At 42.4% G+C, this 19,078-nt stretch overlaps 1 protein-coding gene across 2 annotated transcripts in view; it reads right to left on the bottom strand.

The window, feature by feature from the left end:
• The window catches only part of TGFBR2 (transforming growth factor beta receptor 2), a 105,262-nt gene extending 86,490 nt beyond the window's left edge, over positions 1-18,772 (bottom strand). Inside the window, exon 1 of one of the 2 annotated variants that reach the window (XM_087430662.1) lies at positions 18,648-18,772. Coding sequence is in view for 1 of the 2 variants with exons in the window: in XM_087430661.1 (XP_087286787.1) it covers positions 18,264-18,357 (94 nt within the window). In the remaining variant the exon portion in view is untranslated. Of the gene's footprint in view, positions 1-18,263 lie in introns of both variants that reach the window. The other variant, XM_087430661.1, reaches the window with a different exon arrangement.
• Positions 18,773-19,078: the final 306 nt, after the last annotated feature.

Genomic DNA, 19,078 nt, shown 5'->3' with positions numbered 1-19,078 from the left:
TACTTCGCATGGAGTGAGGTCTAGATAGAACCTAAGGCTGAGGTAGGGATATTGAAAGTTCCAGGACTTTAAAAAGCTTCCCCACAAATCTTTTCAAGTGCAATGTAGGAACTCTGGTTTTAAAAAATCACGAAGTGCTGATGATGGAATCCTAGCTGGCCCCAAGTGCTGACCTGATGCATAGGGAGGCTATGATGGGAAAAGAAGAGATTTGCTACCTTTATATCACAAACTCCCAGCCTTTGCAATGGTTTTATTATGTCATTCCCTACTTACAATTCGCCAGTGGCTCAGAGAATTAGGCCTAAACTACATGGCCTGGCATTTAAGGCCCCCATAATCTGATTACCTTTCTGCTGAACAACTTCCTTATCAGAAACTCTTTGATCTGTTGACTCCCTCTGCTTTCCCCACCCCCAGCATTTCCACCTCCCCACAAGATCTACCAGCTCAAGGCCATGGGGATCGTCCCCAAGGTGGCCTTCCCAGGTCCCAGAGGAGTTCAGTGCCTCTGCTATCAGCTGTGAGGTTTACTGGTGACTGGGAGAAGGGACTCAGAGACCGGCATCTCCAAAAACGTCTGGTGTCCGACAGTGGCCACGAGGAGAGGCCCAAGGCAGTTGGCATGCCAATTGCCCAGTCTGGCTGTGGCTTGGGAGAGCTAGTGGACTGCCTCTGTGCAGTCAGTGGACATACATCCCAGGCATCTTCCCAGCCCTGTTTCCTTGAAGCAAGTGGAGAAGTGTGACCCTGGGGCCAACAAGTGGACAATGGTGCCTCCCTTGAGTCGTACCCAGCCTTTCAGACCCAGGTAACTGTTTCCTCTTTTGGAAAGTCATCCTCACCACCCACCTCCAACCCAACCCACAGTGCTCTGCCTGCTGTGGCCTTGATTTTTAACCACCTTTACTGTGTGGTAGCCATTTAGATGGACCTGTATTTATTCCACTATGCAGAGATGAGTTTCCAGAAGTAAAAGGATTTTGATCCTCCCATACCTCTACTCCAAAACCTTGCTGGTATTTGTTATACTGGATTTAAAGTCAGTGGATGGGAGGTTTTGAACCCAATAAATGGTATTTCTTTGCTGGGGGACATCAAATAAGTATTTTGACCTCTCTGGTCAAATTCCCCATTCACAACCTATTTGGGTTATGCTAGCTCAGTGTTTCTCAGTCTGGGTTCCACACCAGAATCATCTAGAGATCTTTTAAAACAACATTGATGCCAGGGCCCTACCTCAGGCCAAGTGAATTAGAACTTTTAGGGGTTTGGTTCAGGCATTGGGATTGTTTTAAAAGCTCTCTACATGATTCTAATGTGCAGCCAGAGTTGAAAAAAAATAAATACAGTTCAGAAAAGGATTTATTCTATATGGAGCGAAGAACTGAACAGGAACAAACTTAGAGGTTAGACAGAGGGGACACAGCAGTGCTGGATGGAGGGGACAGGTCTACAGGCAAGGTTTCTCAACTTGCCTGGCTGCTAAGGAAAATTGAAAACTGCATTAGAACCCAACCTTATTGTAAATGTATACAGGTAGGGTCAAGGCCAACCCCAATAATTTTCTTTTGTGACTCAAACTCTAATAACGTTCTGGGATGAGGCAGGGATCATAAACATAATTGGCCCCAAGGCATCTGGTTGCTATTGTACGAATTCTTCCTGGAAGATCCTTTTTAGATTAATTTTTAAGTACAGATTTTACAAGTTCCTATCTTTTTAAAGGGTGGAAATCCTTTGCCAATCACCAAGGGGACAATAAGCTTAAAGGAAGATCTGTTTGAAAGATCTGAGGAGCAGGTTTCCTGAGAGAGCTGAATTTCTAAAGTGTTTTGACCCTACCAGGCAAAATGAATAGAGAGTTCAAGGAGACGATCGTGAGAAAGTGTATCTCCCTTTAGATAATCTAGCAAAGAGGTTAGTAAGTTAAATAGTTCCGTAGATCAGAGTTAACAGTTGTGGATAAGCTTTCCCTTCAGAAAATCACAAAGCTAAATAATATAACACAAACAAGATAACTTTTAAGTAAATATATTCCTGTAATTTAATTTCTCTTCGTAGTCTTTGTGATATTTTTCTTTTTTCTTGCATTAAACTAGTATATATTGAGCACCATCTATATACTAATTCTGAAGAAGGATCATTTCTGAAATGTGTGAAATTTGAGTATTTTTCTTGCTACAATTACATTTGCCTTAACAGGAATCAGTAAGTAAAAATTAAATTTTTAAAAAGAACTACATAAAAGGTATTCTTTCAGAGATTTACTATGGAATCCCTTTTAAAAAGGAAGCGCATAAAAAGTTAACACTGAAACTTATTATAGTTTGAAGAAAATCTCTCCAATTATAACATAAATTCATGAACCCATTCATTATTTAATGAAGCTCATCTTTTCTAGGAAATTTTCACTGGGGAGGAAGGATCAGAATGTTCCTCAGTCCCAAGCCTATTGGAAAAATCATCCCAACAAACAATGGTGGAAAAGAAGAAAAGGAAGTCATATTACAGTGTGGGAGCTGATTAATGTGTTTCCTTAACTAAAATTAAGTAAACTGACAACGTGACTCAACTTCTCTTTTTATGTTGTAGGGAAAATAACATTTATATAGAGCATGTTGCAGGAAAGCAAGGATATAAACTAGCTTTGTGTGCCGGAAATGAACGCAGTTTCTGCTATTGGAGGTTCTTCTTTACCATATCTTTTGAAAATGTCAAAGTCATACATGTAGGCTTTGCTGCTTCTCAAGGTATAACTTCTTTTATATAAAAGCAATTTGAGGGCCAGCCCCGTGGCTTAGCGGTTAAGTGCACGCTCCGCTGCTGGTGGCCCGGGTTTGGATCCCGGGCGCATACCAACGCACCGCTTCTCTGGCCATGCTGAGGCCACGTCCCACATACAGCAACTAGAAGGATGTGCAGCTATGACATACAACTATCTACTGGGGCTTTGGGGAAAAAAAGGAGGAGGATTGGCAATAGATGTTAGCTCAGAGCCGGTCTTCCTCAGCAAAAAGAGGAGGATCAGCATGGATGTTAGCTCAGGGCTGATCTTCCTCACACACACACACAAAATAAAAATAAAAGCAATTTGACTAAATATTAAATGTCTGTGTTACTTGTGTTCTGCCAGTCACAATAATCTTGTTCTTCTCTATATCTTTACTCACACATTTATCTTTAAGAAGTTCTGGGAAAGGAAGCCAAAGACAATGCTTGACCTCTATGCCTATACGGTGAAGAAGCCCCCTTCCCACGTAAAGACATCCGCATCCCTCATTATGTTAAGCCTCTTGAAGCTCGGGGGAAGAGCAAAAGTACAGGACTGTAGTAACCGCCATAGTCTTATATAAATGGCAACATTTGTCTACCAACAAGGGTGACATAACCCTCAAGAAGGCAGACCGCATGGTGTTTAAAAGAGAAACTGTCCCCACAAGAAAAGGAGAAAAAGAAAAATGACTCATTACTTAGTTTGAACTCCAGTGAGACTGGTGGACAAAACCCTCAAAGAAGTGTGTCTTGAAAGAGGGAATTCTCCAGTCCTAAATGTGGCTTCCAATTTATAAGGCAAAGAGCAAGGCTTCTGATGTCAACCCTTCCATCCCCTCTTCTACAATTTAGCTAAGAAAATACAAAAACATGATCAGACCATAGTTTTTATCTTAGCTTTACTTAGAAATTAGGCAGCGAGGGAGCACAATGACTAAAAATGGTAAAATGATGAAAAGACAGATTTGTGATACTTTACAATGCCTCAGATGGTTTCATCTTTCCATTTCCATATCATCTGTAAAATAGGATAATTATACCCATCTCAGAGGGTTGTTTCCAAAATTAAACATGACATGCAAGTGAAACTGTTTTACAGATAATAAAGTACTCTGTTAACATAAGGGATTATTAAAAAATGATTATAACCAGACACGGTCAATATGTTTTCATCAAAGTTGTCAGACTAGACTTTTTTCCCACTGGTGTTCTTCCCCCGCCGGCTGTATGTCTCAATGATAGTCAAGTTATTCAAATTACTTCTCTTTTCTGTTTTCCTGGCACTGGTTTTTTATCCGCCTGGACAAGTAGGCAAATGACTATTTTTACGATTTTTGGTGTGCCTTTAATATTCATTTAACAGCTATTTTAACAACAAAAGACATTTTATATGTTCCCAAGAGATATGCACCAAAGAGGGCTGTGGGCAGAAATGTTCACTAAAATCGGGACCTGCCACTGCAGCCCTGAGGACGTTGATAAAGTGAACCAGCACAGTGTTCAACTACCCACTCTGATCCTTTCGTTTTCTTATAACTTCAAAACATTTCAATTTAGAGAGCACAAGAGCCAAGTCAGCCTCCATGGTCATCTTGTGTAACATGGGAAGATGATTTAAAAGAAGTGACGCTAGGTCAATCAGACTTTCCCAAGATTTTCAGAGGCTCACTCCAAAGCCTCTCTTTTAGATAAATTTTATTAAAGTACTGATCATAATCAAAACAGTACATTGTATCAGAGGTCAAGTATTGTTCTGGGCTTCCTTTCCCAGACCTTAAAGATGAATGTCTGAATAAAGATATATAGAGAAGAACAAAACTCTTTTGACGGGCAGAACATGAGTAACACAGACATCTAACATTTAGTCAATTGCTTTAACATAAAAGATGTTATACCTTGAGGAGTAGCAAAGCCAGCAGGCTTGGAGCAGAGCTAAGTGTAGGTCCAACAGTTACTCAAGACGTAAACGCTGAACTGTTAAGAAACTCGCTTCCCTCCTGTGCCGTGAAGACACCATAAGCATCTCAGTAATAAACCAGAAACAGGAAAAACTCTGAGTTTGACAAAATGCTTTGCACAGCGCTGAATAAATATAAGTGATTATATAATCGCCACAAACATCCTGACCAACATCATCATCAAAATCTTGAGAGACAAATGTTTTCAGCAGTTTTGAAAGCTAACCAATGGTACATCAAATTAAAAGTATTCTATCTAAACCATTTTCAATAACTGCCACAGAATATGAAGACACAAAATTCTCATTTCACCCCCTTTTCCCCTAGACAGAGCAGGTAGGGCATTCCTAGTCCATATCTAAGTAATGTTATGAAGTCAGCAGCAGCTCCAGAATTTCCATAGAGGAAGGGCTCCATGGGTGACGATCCAGCTGGAAGGGAGGCAGGAGATGTGTCTGGAGGTTGTGCTGGCACTGGAAGCACACTACCGCTGGTGCCTAGATTGCATGTGCATCCCGAGTGGCTTTGCAGGGAGCTGATGGAGACTGTGGTAGAGAAGGGGACTCAAGACCTTCAAGATCTTCCTTAGAGACCCATTCCCACTGAGTACCCATCTGAGAAAGCCTTCCTATTTAAGTCTCCTTAGCACGTGCTGCTTTAACAGGGCTTTCCAAAAAGTGCAATCAAGAGTCACCAGTGCAGTCTGGGATGTTTTCCCTCAGTCAGGTAGAAGGGTGTCTTCAGGCACTCTCCATTGCACCAAGCCCTTCATTCAACAGCCACTTCTGCAACCATCCCAACAACAGGAGATAGCCTATGATTCATAAAAATGAAAGGCAGGAGTGGCAAAAAATTGTCCTGAGTCAGATGGTACGATTTACTTTATGACTTTTTCTGGCCCCTACAGTCATAACATGTTGGGCCCTCCACCAAAGATTCACACACAAGAAGATAAATGAACCAAAGGCGGCCTGTGATGGATGGAAAAACAACGGCCCTTCACACTCACAGACGGCGGCTCCCCCAAATTCACGGAAACTACAGACTGGAGACAGAAGCAGCCTCCACTGTAAAGAGCAACTTACACACATCAGATCGTTCAAAATTTCCCACAAGCCCACAGTTCTCTCAAACGAGACTACGCGTAGCTATAAATAACAAAGCCATTGATGACACAGTTGGCGGTGAAAAGGTAAGCAGTCTAGCAAAAAAAAAAAAAATACGTATCTCATCACCCCATCTTGGATTTATAAGCAGCTTCTCCCTAGCCTTTAAATGTGATGAATTCCAAACAACAACAATCTTTTAGTGAGAACATGTGCTGAGTGCTAGGGAAGAATCAGACAGAAGGTTCTCTCTCAAAGTTTTCATTCTAGTAAGGGAGTTAAAACACACACACCTAAAGCCCCAAGTGGCTTGGAGAACAAGGCCACCTGAGTGAGGAAGCAGGGCCTGTTAGAGAGGCTGTGAAGAGCAGAAAGAGGGAAATCTACTGGGATAATAACAGAAAATCCAATAGAAGAAGTGGCATTAGGCCATGCATTATTTCAGAAGAGTGGAGGTGTTGCAGGATATGGGGAGAGAATTGCGAGCAGAACAGTCACAAGTTAGGAAATCTGAAAGCAAAAGAATGTATGAGGAAGCTGGTTCGAGGGCACTAGGGCCTGAGGAATGCACAAGGGTAAAATGGGAGATGAGGGAGAGGGTTGGCCTCATCCACGCATGCAGTCATCTAACCAGTCCTGTGTTTCATCTATGTCTTAGGAGCCAGAGATACTAATGCAGCCCCTGACCTTAAAGAGGAAGCAAGGGCCATGTAATCACCTAGGATCCATGGACAGGAACCATGGAAGGCTTTGTAGCAGAGGCCACCCGTTCAAAATGATGTCTGGGGGGATATTTAACTGATGGCAGTGTATGTGTATTGAAGAAATAAGGGACAAAGGATGTGGGCAGAAACCAGTGAGGAGATTCTTACAGATGACAGAAAATAAGAGTTCAGACTTGCATTGTGGTACCATAATTTAAGAGCAAAAATGAAACCAAATGGTTATGCATTTCGTGTAACTAGGTTCCTGTTGTAAATAAATGTCTGATTAGGAGATTCTAGGTATTAAGATTTTAAAAGTATTCTGATGAATAAGTTGAGATTTGATGCAACAGGAGGCAACATGAGATATAGGTTGCAATGGAAAGTTTTTTCTGTTCTTTTTTTTTTACTTTTTTTTTGTAGCCAAGTATCGTTAAGATGTCAAGAGAAAAAAAAAGTCAGAAAATAAAATTATTTGGAAAAATCAGAAAGTAGTCATAAAAACTGGTTGTTGGAATTCACAGACGAAAGTAATCGAGGTGCAAAAAATTATCTTGCAGTGAGTAAAATATAGAAGCCAATCAATGAAAAAGCCAAGAGTGGGGCTCTCAGAACAGTCTAAAATAAATGTCAAGAGATTCAAAAGAAATTTAGTGAAGGCTCACTGAGCATTGACCAAATAAGTTTCTCAAGACAAAAGATTTTTTAAAAAATGTTGAAGAATAGAACCACTTCCTGGAAAACCTGACATTGATTCATTAATTTATTGGGTACATAACTTTGTACACAGCAGAGTCTACATATTTTAAGAAATGCCAAGGTATAATAGCTCAATTAAAGGCCGACAAATGTCAAGGCAGTCTGTGATTAAACGCCTAATGAATAAACATGATAAATGCTGTGAGTTCAGCAGAGAAACAGATCCCTGGGATCCACAGCTGGTGATCAAGGGACGTTCAATGGAGGAATGAGCCATGAAGGATGCTTTGAGGAAACAGACTTTTAAAACTGACTCATTAATTGACTTGTCAGCGCCTTCTCTCTTCCGCCGGCCTGAGTGCTTTAGTTACACAGTTAAAATGGGCCTTGTAGCTTAGGAGGAGTAAAAAACGCCCTCATAAAACTAGGGACTACTCTTCCTTGAATCCTTCTCTTCCTCAGGGACAGAAACCAGTCTGATCTGATCCTCTGAAATCACTGCAGATCATCTGACTCCTCTCTGGAAAATGCTTTAATGCTATTAGAGCAGTGCTTCTCAAGCTTCCACGGGTACATGAATTACATGGGGATCTTGTTGAAATGCAGATTCCAATGCAGCAGCCCCACTTTCTGCATTTCCCATAAATTCTCAGTGATGCTGATGCTGTTGGTCCCTGGACCAACCTTTGAGTAGCCAGGTATCAAAACTGTTATTGCGGGATGATATAAAAGCGTTGTTTCTGGGGTCAGAATGCTTGAGCTCAAGATTCAGGCCTCAAGGCATATTATAACTCATGAAAGGTAAATAAATGTTCAGTGAGAAATGAGGTTCCTGAAGGAGTGAGAAGGTAGAATGAGCAGGGCCGCAAGCTGGAGGAGATGGAAAACAGCAGAGAACAACAAAGGAAAAGACTGGCTGGCCTGCTGCTCATTAAAATAAATAAGTAGGTGATAACAGAAACAATAAAAATTATATGATTAATTATAATAGAAATTATAAGAATAAAAACAAGAGTTCCAAGTGTGGATTGAGATTGTTAGAAATTATTTTCTAACAATGTAATTTAAGGGATTCCAGAATAGTGAATACAAAACGTTACTATTGGGTTTTTATTTTTTTCCTTTTCACATAATTGAGGACAAATTTTATCATATGGTCTCCCCACCCCCACCATACTATGGGCTTTAGAGAAAAAAACACAAATATGATACGTAGTAACAAGAGAGCCACTCAAAACAATAGTTAGAAGATTCCTCCTCCCTGCTAACCAGTGTCTGCAGACTCCGGAAATGCAATTATGGGACTCACAGCTACTCCCCTGCCTAAAAAAGCTGTCTGAAAACTGCCAATCTGTAGCAAATTCTGTCTTTTCTGAGAATATTTTAAGAAAAATGGTGGAGAAATCTTTGAAAGGCAACAGAAGACTATATTTAGACAAGTTTCCTTTCTTTTCCCAAAAAACACAGAAGTTCCTTTGGGACTTTCTTTGCCTAGACACAGCAAAGCACTTCATAATTCTGTACCTTAGGAAAACTCTTCACAGACATTTTTACCGATTCAGAGGAAGGGGAGCATGAGAACACCATAATTAACCAAAGAGAGATGGTATTACCACCAAAACCAAGGAAGCCTTTTCTTCAGCAACAAGGAGTGAGGGCTGGCTGAAGTAAACATGCTATTTAGTCAGGATGTATGCTCAGGCACCTGTACTAGGAAATTTTCAAAGTAACTATGGTTTCTCTTTCTTTTTTCAATAGTAGTCATCTCCAACAAACTTCAAGTGGATGTTCACGGTATTTGTCAGTTCTGCCCTGTTATGACTTCTGATAGTTTTCTACTTTGATTAGTCAAAGATTATGTTTTCTAAGTCAACTTCAATAATTTCCTCTATAGACACACAGAATGAAACATTTCAGAAAAGAAAAAGCTGCAAATCTCATCTAATCCAATTCTTGTTACTGTACATAGAAGAAAAACGAGACCCAGTGGGACTGAAGGACTTCAGCAGGTCACCCAGACGCCTGGATTGCCGGTGTAACGTGCCTTCATCTTCACCAGCTGTCTCCTAGGCAGAGTCTTAATCTCAAACTAAGGGTCAGATCTGGGTTACCTTTCATTCAAGATCAAGGTTTTGTGAGAATTACATATTTACAACTTCTTTTCTACTTTGCATGGGACCTCTCAACTAGGAAAATGATAAAGGGTTTAGCTAAACCTGGGGGAAAAATGTTTTGGTTTGGTGATGTAACAACGAAGACTTCGGTCTCTGTTTGTAAGGGGAGGTGGGGAGGAGGTATTTTTTATTTATTTTGTATGTCGACAAGCAAATCCTACATATTAGGCATACAGTTGAGTCTTGTGGAAGCTGAAGCGTCTCAATTTCCAGGGCACTCTTTAAAAATAAGAATATAGGGCTGGCCCCGTGGCTTAGCGGTTAAATGCCCGCGCTCCGCTGCTGGCGGCCCGGGTTGGGATCCCGGGCGCGCACTGATGCACCGCTTCTCCAGCCATGCTGGGGCTGCGTCCCACATACAGCAACTAGAAGGCTGTGCAGCTATGACATACAACTATCTACTGGGGCTTTGGGGGGAAAAAAATAAATAAATAAAATCTTTAAAAAAAAAAAAAAGAATAAGAATATAAAAAATGAGAATAGAAATTTAGGTATGAAAGTGAATATTGAGAATTTAGAATGGCATCTTTCAAATTACAAATTTTTTAAAAGCTGCAAATACCACAAATATAAATTTTAAAAGAAAACATGTTTTTATTAATTAACTGCCTGATACACCTCTGAAATAGTGTTGCTACATTTTTTGGTTGCATACTCTGATCACCACTTCCAACGATATTTGTCATATTCTCTAAAGAGAGAACAGAAAAATAATTCAGTCTTCCTTCTAGAGCTGTTGATTAGAATTTGTAATTTATTATTGAATAACTTGGAAAAGTTTCCTTCAGCTTCATAATTACTTATAATAGTAATCTTATATAAATTTTTTGCATTGCTTCTAAATTTGGGAAAACTTCTATCAGGTTTCTTTTATGTGTGAGCTATAAGATTCAGGGCATTGCAAGATTTCTTAAATATTTCTTAACTTGAAGGCACTCATCAGCCACGTGGCCAGGGTCCCTCTCAGAGTCAGGAGATGGGCCTATACCAGAGAGAAACCTTGAAGGTTAAGTGCTATTCACTTCATGGTAAATCTACATCCCTCGGCCTACCATATATAACCCCTACATGTTTATGCATCCTTAACTTCCCCAATCCTTCCAAATAAAGTGCCTGTTTTACTCAGAATACCTAAACTCCTTGATGGCTTAACTGTTCCATGATTCAGCCAATACATCACCTGACGTATATATTTCATTTTCCCACTGAGGTCACAAGACAGGCATGATGTTTGACTTGGTGTATGGACCAAATTTTATTTTATTTAGCTAGAGATATTAAATAGGATAATATATGAAAAACGCTAAACCATTAGAAAAATGTTGGATATACCATTATTTCTCTTAACGCCTAGAGTCCCCTACCAACCATGCTATAATGGAAAAGTGGTTTATGTCAACTGAGGCAGCTGGGCTCAGTATAGCATAACAATTAGAGTCTAGGTCCCCAAACCAGACCGTCTTGGTTCCAATCTCAGCATAATCATTTGGTAACTGGGTGGCCTTCATTAAATTTCCTAATCTCTAGAGAACTTAGAATGAGCATTATAAAATCTACTTCACAGAGTTATTTTGAAGGTTAGATAATACAGTGAAGTGCTCAGCATGATCCAGGCAGTAGCAAGACCTCAACAAGGGGGAGCTACATACATTATTGGGAAACCTGTCCACAAAGGCTCGTGAGTAACGCTTCCTCAAGACAGGAACACCACTCACAGCTGGAGTTTGAGGCCAATTCCATTTCCCTACGTATAAAAGGTTTCCAGTAGTCACCCACAAAGCATCCGAACATCCTAACATCCACAAACCGACTTTCCTTCAAAGTCAATGAATCCTCTGCAATGATTTACAAATTTAACAGATCGAGAGCTGCTGTGGCATATGCTGAAAATATGCCTGACCCTATATTTTCCTTCAAAGACATTCATGTTTGTTCTGCCAAACTCCTAGCTCTCTAAAATGCATGGTTTTGACAATCCTACACCTTTTATAAGGTGTCATAAGGGCTTTTATAACGTCAGAAGGGCTTTTTACTTCTTTACACTGTTCTAATATTCTTGTTCTCCTTAAAGAGGCTTGAGAAGGCCATGGATCACTCAAATAAAATATTAACAAAAGTAGAAGAAAACATCCAGATAAGCTTCACCTTGTCCTAGTGCCCCCAGTACACAGAGGAAATGCAACTAAGGCACTGGGAAATCTGGAATAAAAAATGTACACGTGAAATAGCGGACAGAACAAGTCAAATGAAAAGAGCTCAAGTTTCCTCCAGGAAAATAGAAACTGTGAAAAAGTGAATTTCCCAAAGGAAATACAACATCGTGACTATAAACAAATAATGAAATCAAATAATGAAAAGCTTTTTCATTGATGAGCAATTTCTCTACTCCAGGGAAAAGATGATACAATCGACAAAAACTAATTTTGCACCCAACACCTCTGCAAAGGAACCTCTGTTGATGCCAGACCCACCCTCACACTGGAAAGCCCAGAGCAAGAGGACGAATGGAGGCCTACGTCCCATAGGTCAAAATATCGAAAGTTACAAATCATGCTAACCACCTGTTCAATAAACTACCTTAACTGACAAATATATCTTCATCATGTCTTGGAAGTCCAAGCACAACTTTAAAACTCTTCAACGACTCGAAGTCCTTCCCTGGAACTGGGTGTTTTGGGGAAACACGGTCCCGGTCCTGGTCAACAACCTGCCTTCCTGAGTTTTAACACTGCCCCCTACACACCCACCATGGACACAGCTGTCTTTAGCCACCCCTCGGGTGCATAGACCAGGGGCTGTGAAAGCCCTCAGGAAGGTGGACACAAGGGTCCACGCAGGCTGTAAAAGCTCTCCAGGGCCATCTGGACAGTGAATTTTGGGTTCCCAGGTACCTGAAATATGATCTAAAAAGGGGGAGGAGTTTGGACTCTGAGGCCTAAAGTCTCCTCACCCCACGGACAGGGGCCTGACCAGAAAAGAATAAAAGCAGTACCCTCTAAAACCCAGGACAGAGGCCCCTGGTGCCCATATACTAGGCCTATATTTTAGTTGAGCCGAGAAAATTGGGGGGAGAGGGGAATATATCATCAGAAAACAGAAAAAAAAAAAAAAAGAAAGAGATGCATATCTTGACAGCAGACAGCCTTTCCCAGACACAGTCTCCCCAGTCATTGGCACTTGCCCGGCAGCTGAGGCCACTCTAATGATCTACAGCCTTGGCCCTGTAAACAAAACAGATGCCAGGGAACCTTCAGAGCCTACGCAGGAGATCCTAAACTCACTACATCCAAGGAGGCAGTTGCCCTCTGTCAAGTGCCAAGACCTAAAAAGCTGATCATGGCAAGGAAAAGGCCAGATCCTTTTGGGAGGAGAAGAACCTTACGTACAAGTTTTCAAATTAGTGGAACCTCAAAAGTCAAATCATCCCCCTTTGTTATGTTGCATAAATTCTGCTCTTTCTGCCCTCACCAGCAGTTGTTCGAGGCCTATACAGAGATGCTGGTCCTACATGCCTGAAATTTGAGGTTTTACAATGCACGTCTTTGAAAACGGTGCATGTCCAACTGCTGTGAATGGTTGAACCAGGGGTCACTTGCAGCGGGTCCCACCACCAAGATGCCATTATCAGACTAGGAACAGTAAAGCGTCCTTGTGCAAAGACTCTGCCCTATCTTGATCTTCTGTAGCACAGCGACAATCAGGAAGGAGGCAGATCACGCAAGCCAAGCAAATCATGATATCAGAAGCTCTGAACTGATGATATTAGATGGCAGGTTCCCCCTTCTTGAATATGATGTCCCTTTACTCCGTCCCTAACTTCCATCCCAACACACATGTACACACAGATACACCATGAAAAGGAGCCTGCAGAACGCGAGCAGGGCAAGCTCAGAACACACACACACACACACACATACACACACACACAGGCAAACCTCAGGCGACCTTAAGCAGACTCCATCTTCCCCATTTATAAAATGAAGATGATAAAACTTATCTTGCAGGTTTCTTCTGAAGATTTAGCCAGATAAGTAATGTTAAGCAGCTGGCTCAGAGCAGATTCTCAAATACTCATCTCCCCTCTCCCCACTTCTCCCTGAGATGAGCCCATGTGCCTGCTCAGCATTCCAAACCCTTCTGACATGCCAGGCAACGAAGCAGAATCATCATTATCTTCCGCAGTTGGAAGCAACAAGTACCTGGAAGCAAAAAATCCTACAAGGAAAAGAGGGAGTGCAAAATAAGTGGTGAACGTTCTTGTTGCTAATGCTCATCTGCTAAGTTGTTTCTACTGAAAATATGAGTTAAATCGACTGAAGCTGTACGTGGGGACCTGGAGGGGGGAAGCTAACAAGGCGATAGAGCTATGCTTTTATGTGGAAATTGGCTAAGTAGCGCCATGCTGTAGCCAGGAAGTATGGTTCCTCTGCACCCTATTTTAAATTGTTTTGGTGGTTTGCATCACACCTAAATAATATCCACACAGTTCTACAGCAGACAGCAGCTGCTACAGGACCACACTTCCCTTCGACCAACTCTGCTTCACTGCTTATCAACCAAAACATAAAACCCTGATGAAAAAAGAAACTTAAAAACTAAATTTAGATTTCAGCACTTCATTTTTAATGAAAGTCTCCTTTCGACAACCTTCTAGAAAAAAAAAAGAGAGAATTCAGTATTTACTGGAAAATATCTTTGGTGAAACTTTTAAAAAATTTTGCAGTGCCTTTGCATGCCCTGCACTACTTCAAAATGTATAGGTAAAGGAGTTGGATGAAAACTTCTAGCAGCTTTCCATCATGTTTGATAGAATTTGAAGCATCTTTTTCCAGAGCTCATTAGAATAAAAGAACCAATTACATAGTATAAAAACAGTCAAATTGCCTATTTGGGTCAGAGCCAAAACTATTCTCACTAAAAGTAAGATTTTACCATTCAGACCAAACTTGCAATAAACAGGGACTGCCTGGTTGTCAGAATGTTTGATTCAGTTGCACTACCTCCAGAAAGATGAAGTGGAGGCTCAACTCAGCATTTTCTAGGTGCCAGGTACTGCAGGAGACCTGGAGGTGGAGAAATGAAGAAGACACGCCCCTTGCCTTTGAGAGAATTAAAGGCCTCATGGGCAAGGGAGTCACAGAAAGATATAATTTTGGCTTACTATTGTTAAAAGCTAAAAGAGAGGCCTGTCCCCAGGAGGGGACATTTAGCTCAGCCCGGGGCATTCAAAGCAGGTTTCCTTAAGAAAATGACACTTGAGTGAAGTCTTAAAAGATGAGTGAAAATTATCGAGGTAGCAGGAGTTCCAGACAGACAGCAGCTTGAAGGAAGTCACGGCTGCCTAACCTGCTCACAGCATGTGTGTGCATGACAGTAAGAGTGGACTGGGAAAGTGGGAGCCATGGCAGGATGCAAGGCTACTGAATCAGATGGGAAGCAGGTCACTGAGGACCTTGTTAGGCCTGATGGAGGAGCTAATACTAATAATGGGAGCTGATACTCATCATGCATTTACTATGCTGCAGGCACTATGTTAAGCACTTTAAAGCACTATTTCATTTCATCTTCACCATAACTCCATAACCCCATTTCACAAATGAGGCCACCGAGGATTACAGAAGTAGAGTAACTACAACAGGCCACACAGCCAGTAAATAAGAAGTGGGTTTGGAACCCAGGATGGCCTGATTCCAAAGCTTATACCCTGCCCTCTTCTATCTCCAAGCTTATTCTCAAAGGAAAGACTAGATGAGCACATGGGGTCCATCATGCTGGCTATAGAATGGAGAGTTGAGGTGGCCCCATTGGGGGCCTGTAACAAGGCAGTATAAAAAAGAACAGATTATTCAAAAGAAAAGAATAGAGAGACGGAGAAGAAAACATCCAACACACACCCCCTCCTAGTACATTAAACAATAAAATGGGCTTTTGAAAAAAGAGTCTAGAAATAAACCACCGTTATTCAATAATGCTGCCAAGACACAGGGTTAAAATATGTTTCCATCTCTTTGCCTTTAACATGCTCCTGTATGTTAAACTCAATGAGGTCAAAGACCAGGTCTGTCTTATTCGTTCAGGATGGTGTCTGCAGGCCTGAGCCTGCTACCTAGCACAAGGAGACGCTCTATCAATATTGTTGAGAAGGAAGAATGACTGATGGCCACTTTTTACAGTGGCACCAAAAAACAGGTGTCATTCTTTATTGGAAAAATAGGGTTAAAAACATAAAGAAAAATTTTAAAGTTGTATTGATAACTGAGGATTGGTAACTGAAATGGAAACCGTGTAGCAGTTATGCTGATTACACAGACAATAATGAAGGCTCATCGCCACGGGGTGCCACCTCAAAAAAAAGGCAATAAATCCAAAATGTGATGAGTATTTTGTGTAAACCATAAATAGGTATAAAAAGATGTTATTATAGGAAGTGGCCTAGAGGTGAAAATGTACTTTCTGGGAACAAGAGCAAAGAGACCAAATTCTGGGCCTAGTCTAGTCTCTGACTCTGACAAATCAAGCATATCTTTAACATGATTTTAACAAAGAAGTTTATCTACATGACACTTTTACCAACGTTGAGTCATCAACAAGCATCTCTTGGTAGGTATTTGAAAAGCAAAAGTCACATTTTTCAGATCTGAAGAGTTTTCAGACATTGAAAGTTTTCCCCAAAAGAATAATTACTTAATTTTGAGCATTTAGGAAGAGTGAATCTAAGTCAAAAACAATACTTTAAAAAATTTTAAGTATATTTCTTAATGAAGTTTGTTCTTAGACTGAGATCCTTTATCTGCTTGTCAATCTACTCAACAGAAGATGGATTTTTTTTTAGGTGACCTAATAGGAGGCTGTAAATAATCTCATTTCCTCATATCTTATCATGCATAAAGATATTTTGAAAAATGTTTTGACAGTGTACCAATTATGTTAGAAAAATTCTGAAACCATTTATTTACATGGAAAATCAAAATGCAATCATGGAATCAGGTTTCTCACCTTCATTATAGTTACCTTCAACTATCTTCAAAAATTTAATTTCAAATGAATACAAATTCAAATGATTCCTTAGTTCAACCATTTTGAAACTTTAATTCCACAAAACATAAAATTTGTGCATTTTGGAAAACTGTTTAAAAGCCCAAATAAAAAGCCCCTAAGCTTTTAAGTTAATTGTTTAAAAGTGTGTATATAGATAAAATGAAATCGACTCATAAACTATTGAGTCTGGAATTTGCAAATCATAAATCTTATCCTTGTAAACAAAACCTAACAAAATCAGAGCCTGCTAATTTCCTTCTTTCGTAATCTGAAACAAAAGTTTTAGTGATTTTTAACATACACAGAAAATTGAGGGTGCCATTTAAAATATTTATTAGCAAAATATAACTCAATTTTTAGGCGTGTGGGGTATAATCAGAAGCAAGTGAACATTCTAGTACTGCAGTATACAAAAACAGCCAAGAATGAAACACTGGGATTTGATTAAACAGTAGAACTCAAATTTATGTTAGGATTTTTTTGTTTACAATAGTGCTTCTTCCTCATTCCATTAAAAACTCCCACCTCCATGGGACTTTCAATATAAAACATAATCTTGAAAAGTTCTCAATCCACTTCAAATACTCTGAAATGTACCATTTAGAACCTGGTGCATATTTTTTCTAGACAAACCTAAAGGAAAGCCTATGCAGCCCTTGGTAAGTAAAAAGCGTGCCTCAGAGTGATGTGGACTGTCAAATCCAATACATTTCATCCCAAATCCACACAGGGCATCTCCAAGTCACCAAAGGGGGAAGAGAGGGACATAAAATGATAAAGATGCAGGTAATGTAAAATTATCCAAATCTAACCGTGTCATTTTACAGATGAGCAAACTGAGGCCTGAGAAAGGGCCAAATACTCCGTTACCCACAGCCCAGCTGCAGATTCTCAATTATGTGGATCCTAGCTGCAAAAATTCTAACTCTTCAGGTCTCAGGGGTTCGATGCTTCTTGTAACAAATCCTTAAGAACTCAATTCCTGCATTTTTCCCCCTCAAAAACCTCTAGAGATAGAGATCAGGTGGGCAGCGGATTTATGATTTTAACCCTTCCGTTTCCACGAAACGATTACTGCAGAGAACCGTCAACTCCCGGAAGGCAGGGTTGTCTTGCTCCAGGCACCATCTCCAGCACCTAGCACCCAGCACCCAGTAGGCACTCAGTAAACAACTCTCCGCCTTCCACCTGACAACCCCCACTCCCTACCCCATCCACGCCTAGCCGTCAGTGGAGCCGGATAACTTTCCTTTGGAAAGAGCTTCTTGTCTTGCAACTTTCCTACAGTAACTCCGGGCCAAGAAGCCGGCCTGAGGGAGTGTGTGGCCCTTCCCAGGGGCTAAGGATTGAGTAACTGGCCATTCAAGGGGGTGGCTCGGCCAGCCCGGGGTGGGCACGCAGCATCGCCGCGGGGCGCGGTGGCCCAGGTGTGCCAGCTGCTCTGGCGGCCTCTGCGGCCGCCGCTCCGGGCCGCTGCTCCCCTGCCTCCTTCAGATAACCAACTTCTCAAACTTCCCTTTCCGGGGGTGGGGGCTCGCCTCGAACGCGGCCAACACAACGCCTTTCCTGCCCGCACAAAGGGGGCCAAACGTGCCCCGCGCCCCCTTCCACTTGAACTTTCCTTCTCTTTAAAGAAAAGCTCACGTCCCTGCGGCCAAGGGAGTCGGGCTGCGTGGGTGCCGCGAGGGGAAACCGTCCCGTTTCCGCCCGAGCGCTGCGTTCCCGGGGCCGCCTGTCAAGCGCGGCGAAGGGGCGGGGAGCCCGGGAGACCCCCGGCGGCCCGCCAAGCCCCGGCTGGGGGCCACTCACCCGACTTCTGAACTTGCGGTGGGATCGTGCTGGCGATGCGCGTCCACAGGACGATGTGCAGCGGCCACAGGCCCCTGAGCAGCCCCCGACCCATGGCAGACCCCGCTGCTCGTCATAGACCGAGCCCCGAGCGCAGCGGACGGCGCCTTCCCGGACCCCTGGCTGCGCCTCCGCGCCGCGCCCTCTCGGGACCCCGCGCCGGGCCGGCCGGGCAGATGTGCGGGCCAGATGTGGCGCCGGCTTGCCAGCTGGGAGGGGGCCTGGAGGCCGGCGAGGAGCAGGGAGGCCCCCGGCGGCCGAGGGGAGCTGCGCAGGAGGCCGGCTCCTGCCCCGGGCGTGTGCGCGCGTGGGGGTGTCTTCGGTCGGTGCGCGCGAGTGACTCACTCAACTTCACCCGGGCGCTGCGGGGGAAACAGGAAACTCCTCGCCAACAGCTGGGCAGGACCTCTCGCCGCCGCAGAGCCTTCTCCCTCTGCTCGCTTCCAGCCCTCGCCCTCTCTCGTAGCTGCCAATCACGTCCCCTGGACCAGCCCCTCTGAGGGCTTTGGCAAACTTTCAGCTGCCCCTCACCGCTCTCAGGAGCTCCTCGCTCCAAGGATTTACTCCGGAGTGACTAAGTGCACACGTTTCAGAAAGTAACTGAACAGAGAAAGTGTATATCCTTTCCATAGCACCCCCACGAAGCATCTCCCCCCCCCCCAACCTTCTTGGGATTGTTCCTAGGTGCTTTAGAGTTGTATTTTCAAACTACAAGTCGCGACCCGTGAGTGGATGCTGAAATCTAATGAGTTGTGAGCACATTTTTTCCCTAATAA

Source organism: Ceratotherium simum, chromosome 5 (genome assembly GCF_057802395.1).
Source record: "Ceratotherium simum simum isolate JZ-2026a chromosome 5, ASM5780239v1, whole genome shotgun sequence".
Taxonomy (NCBI): Eukaryota; Metazoa; Chordata; class Mammalia; order Perissodactyla; family Rhinocerotidae; genus Ceratotherium; species Ceratotherium simum.
This window is presented reverse-complemented; position numbering and strand designations above follow the sequence as displayed.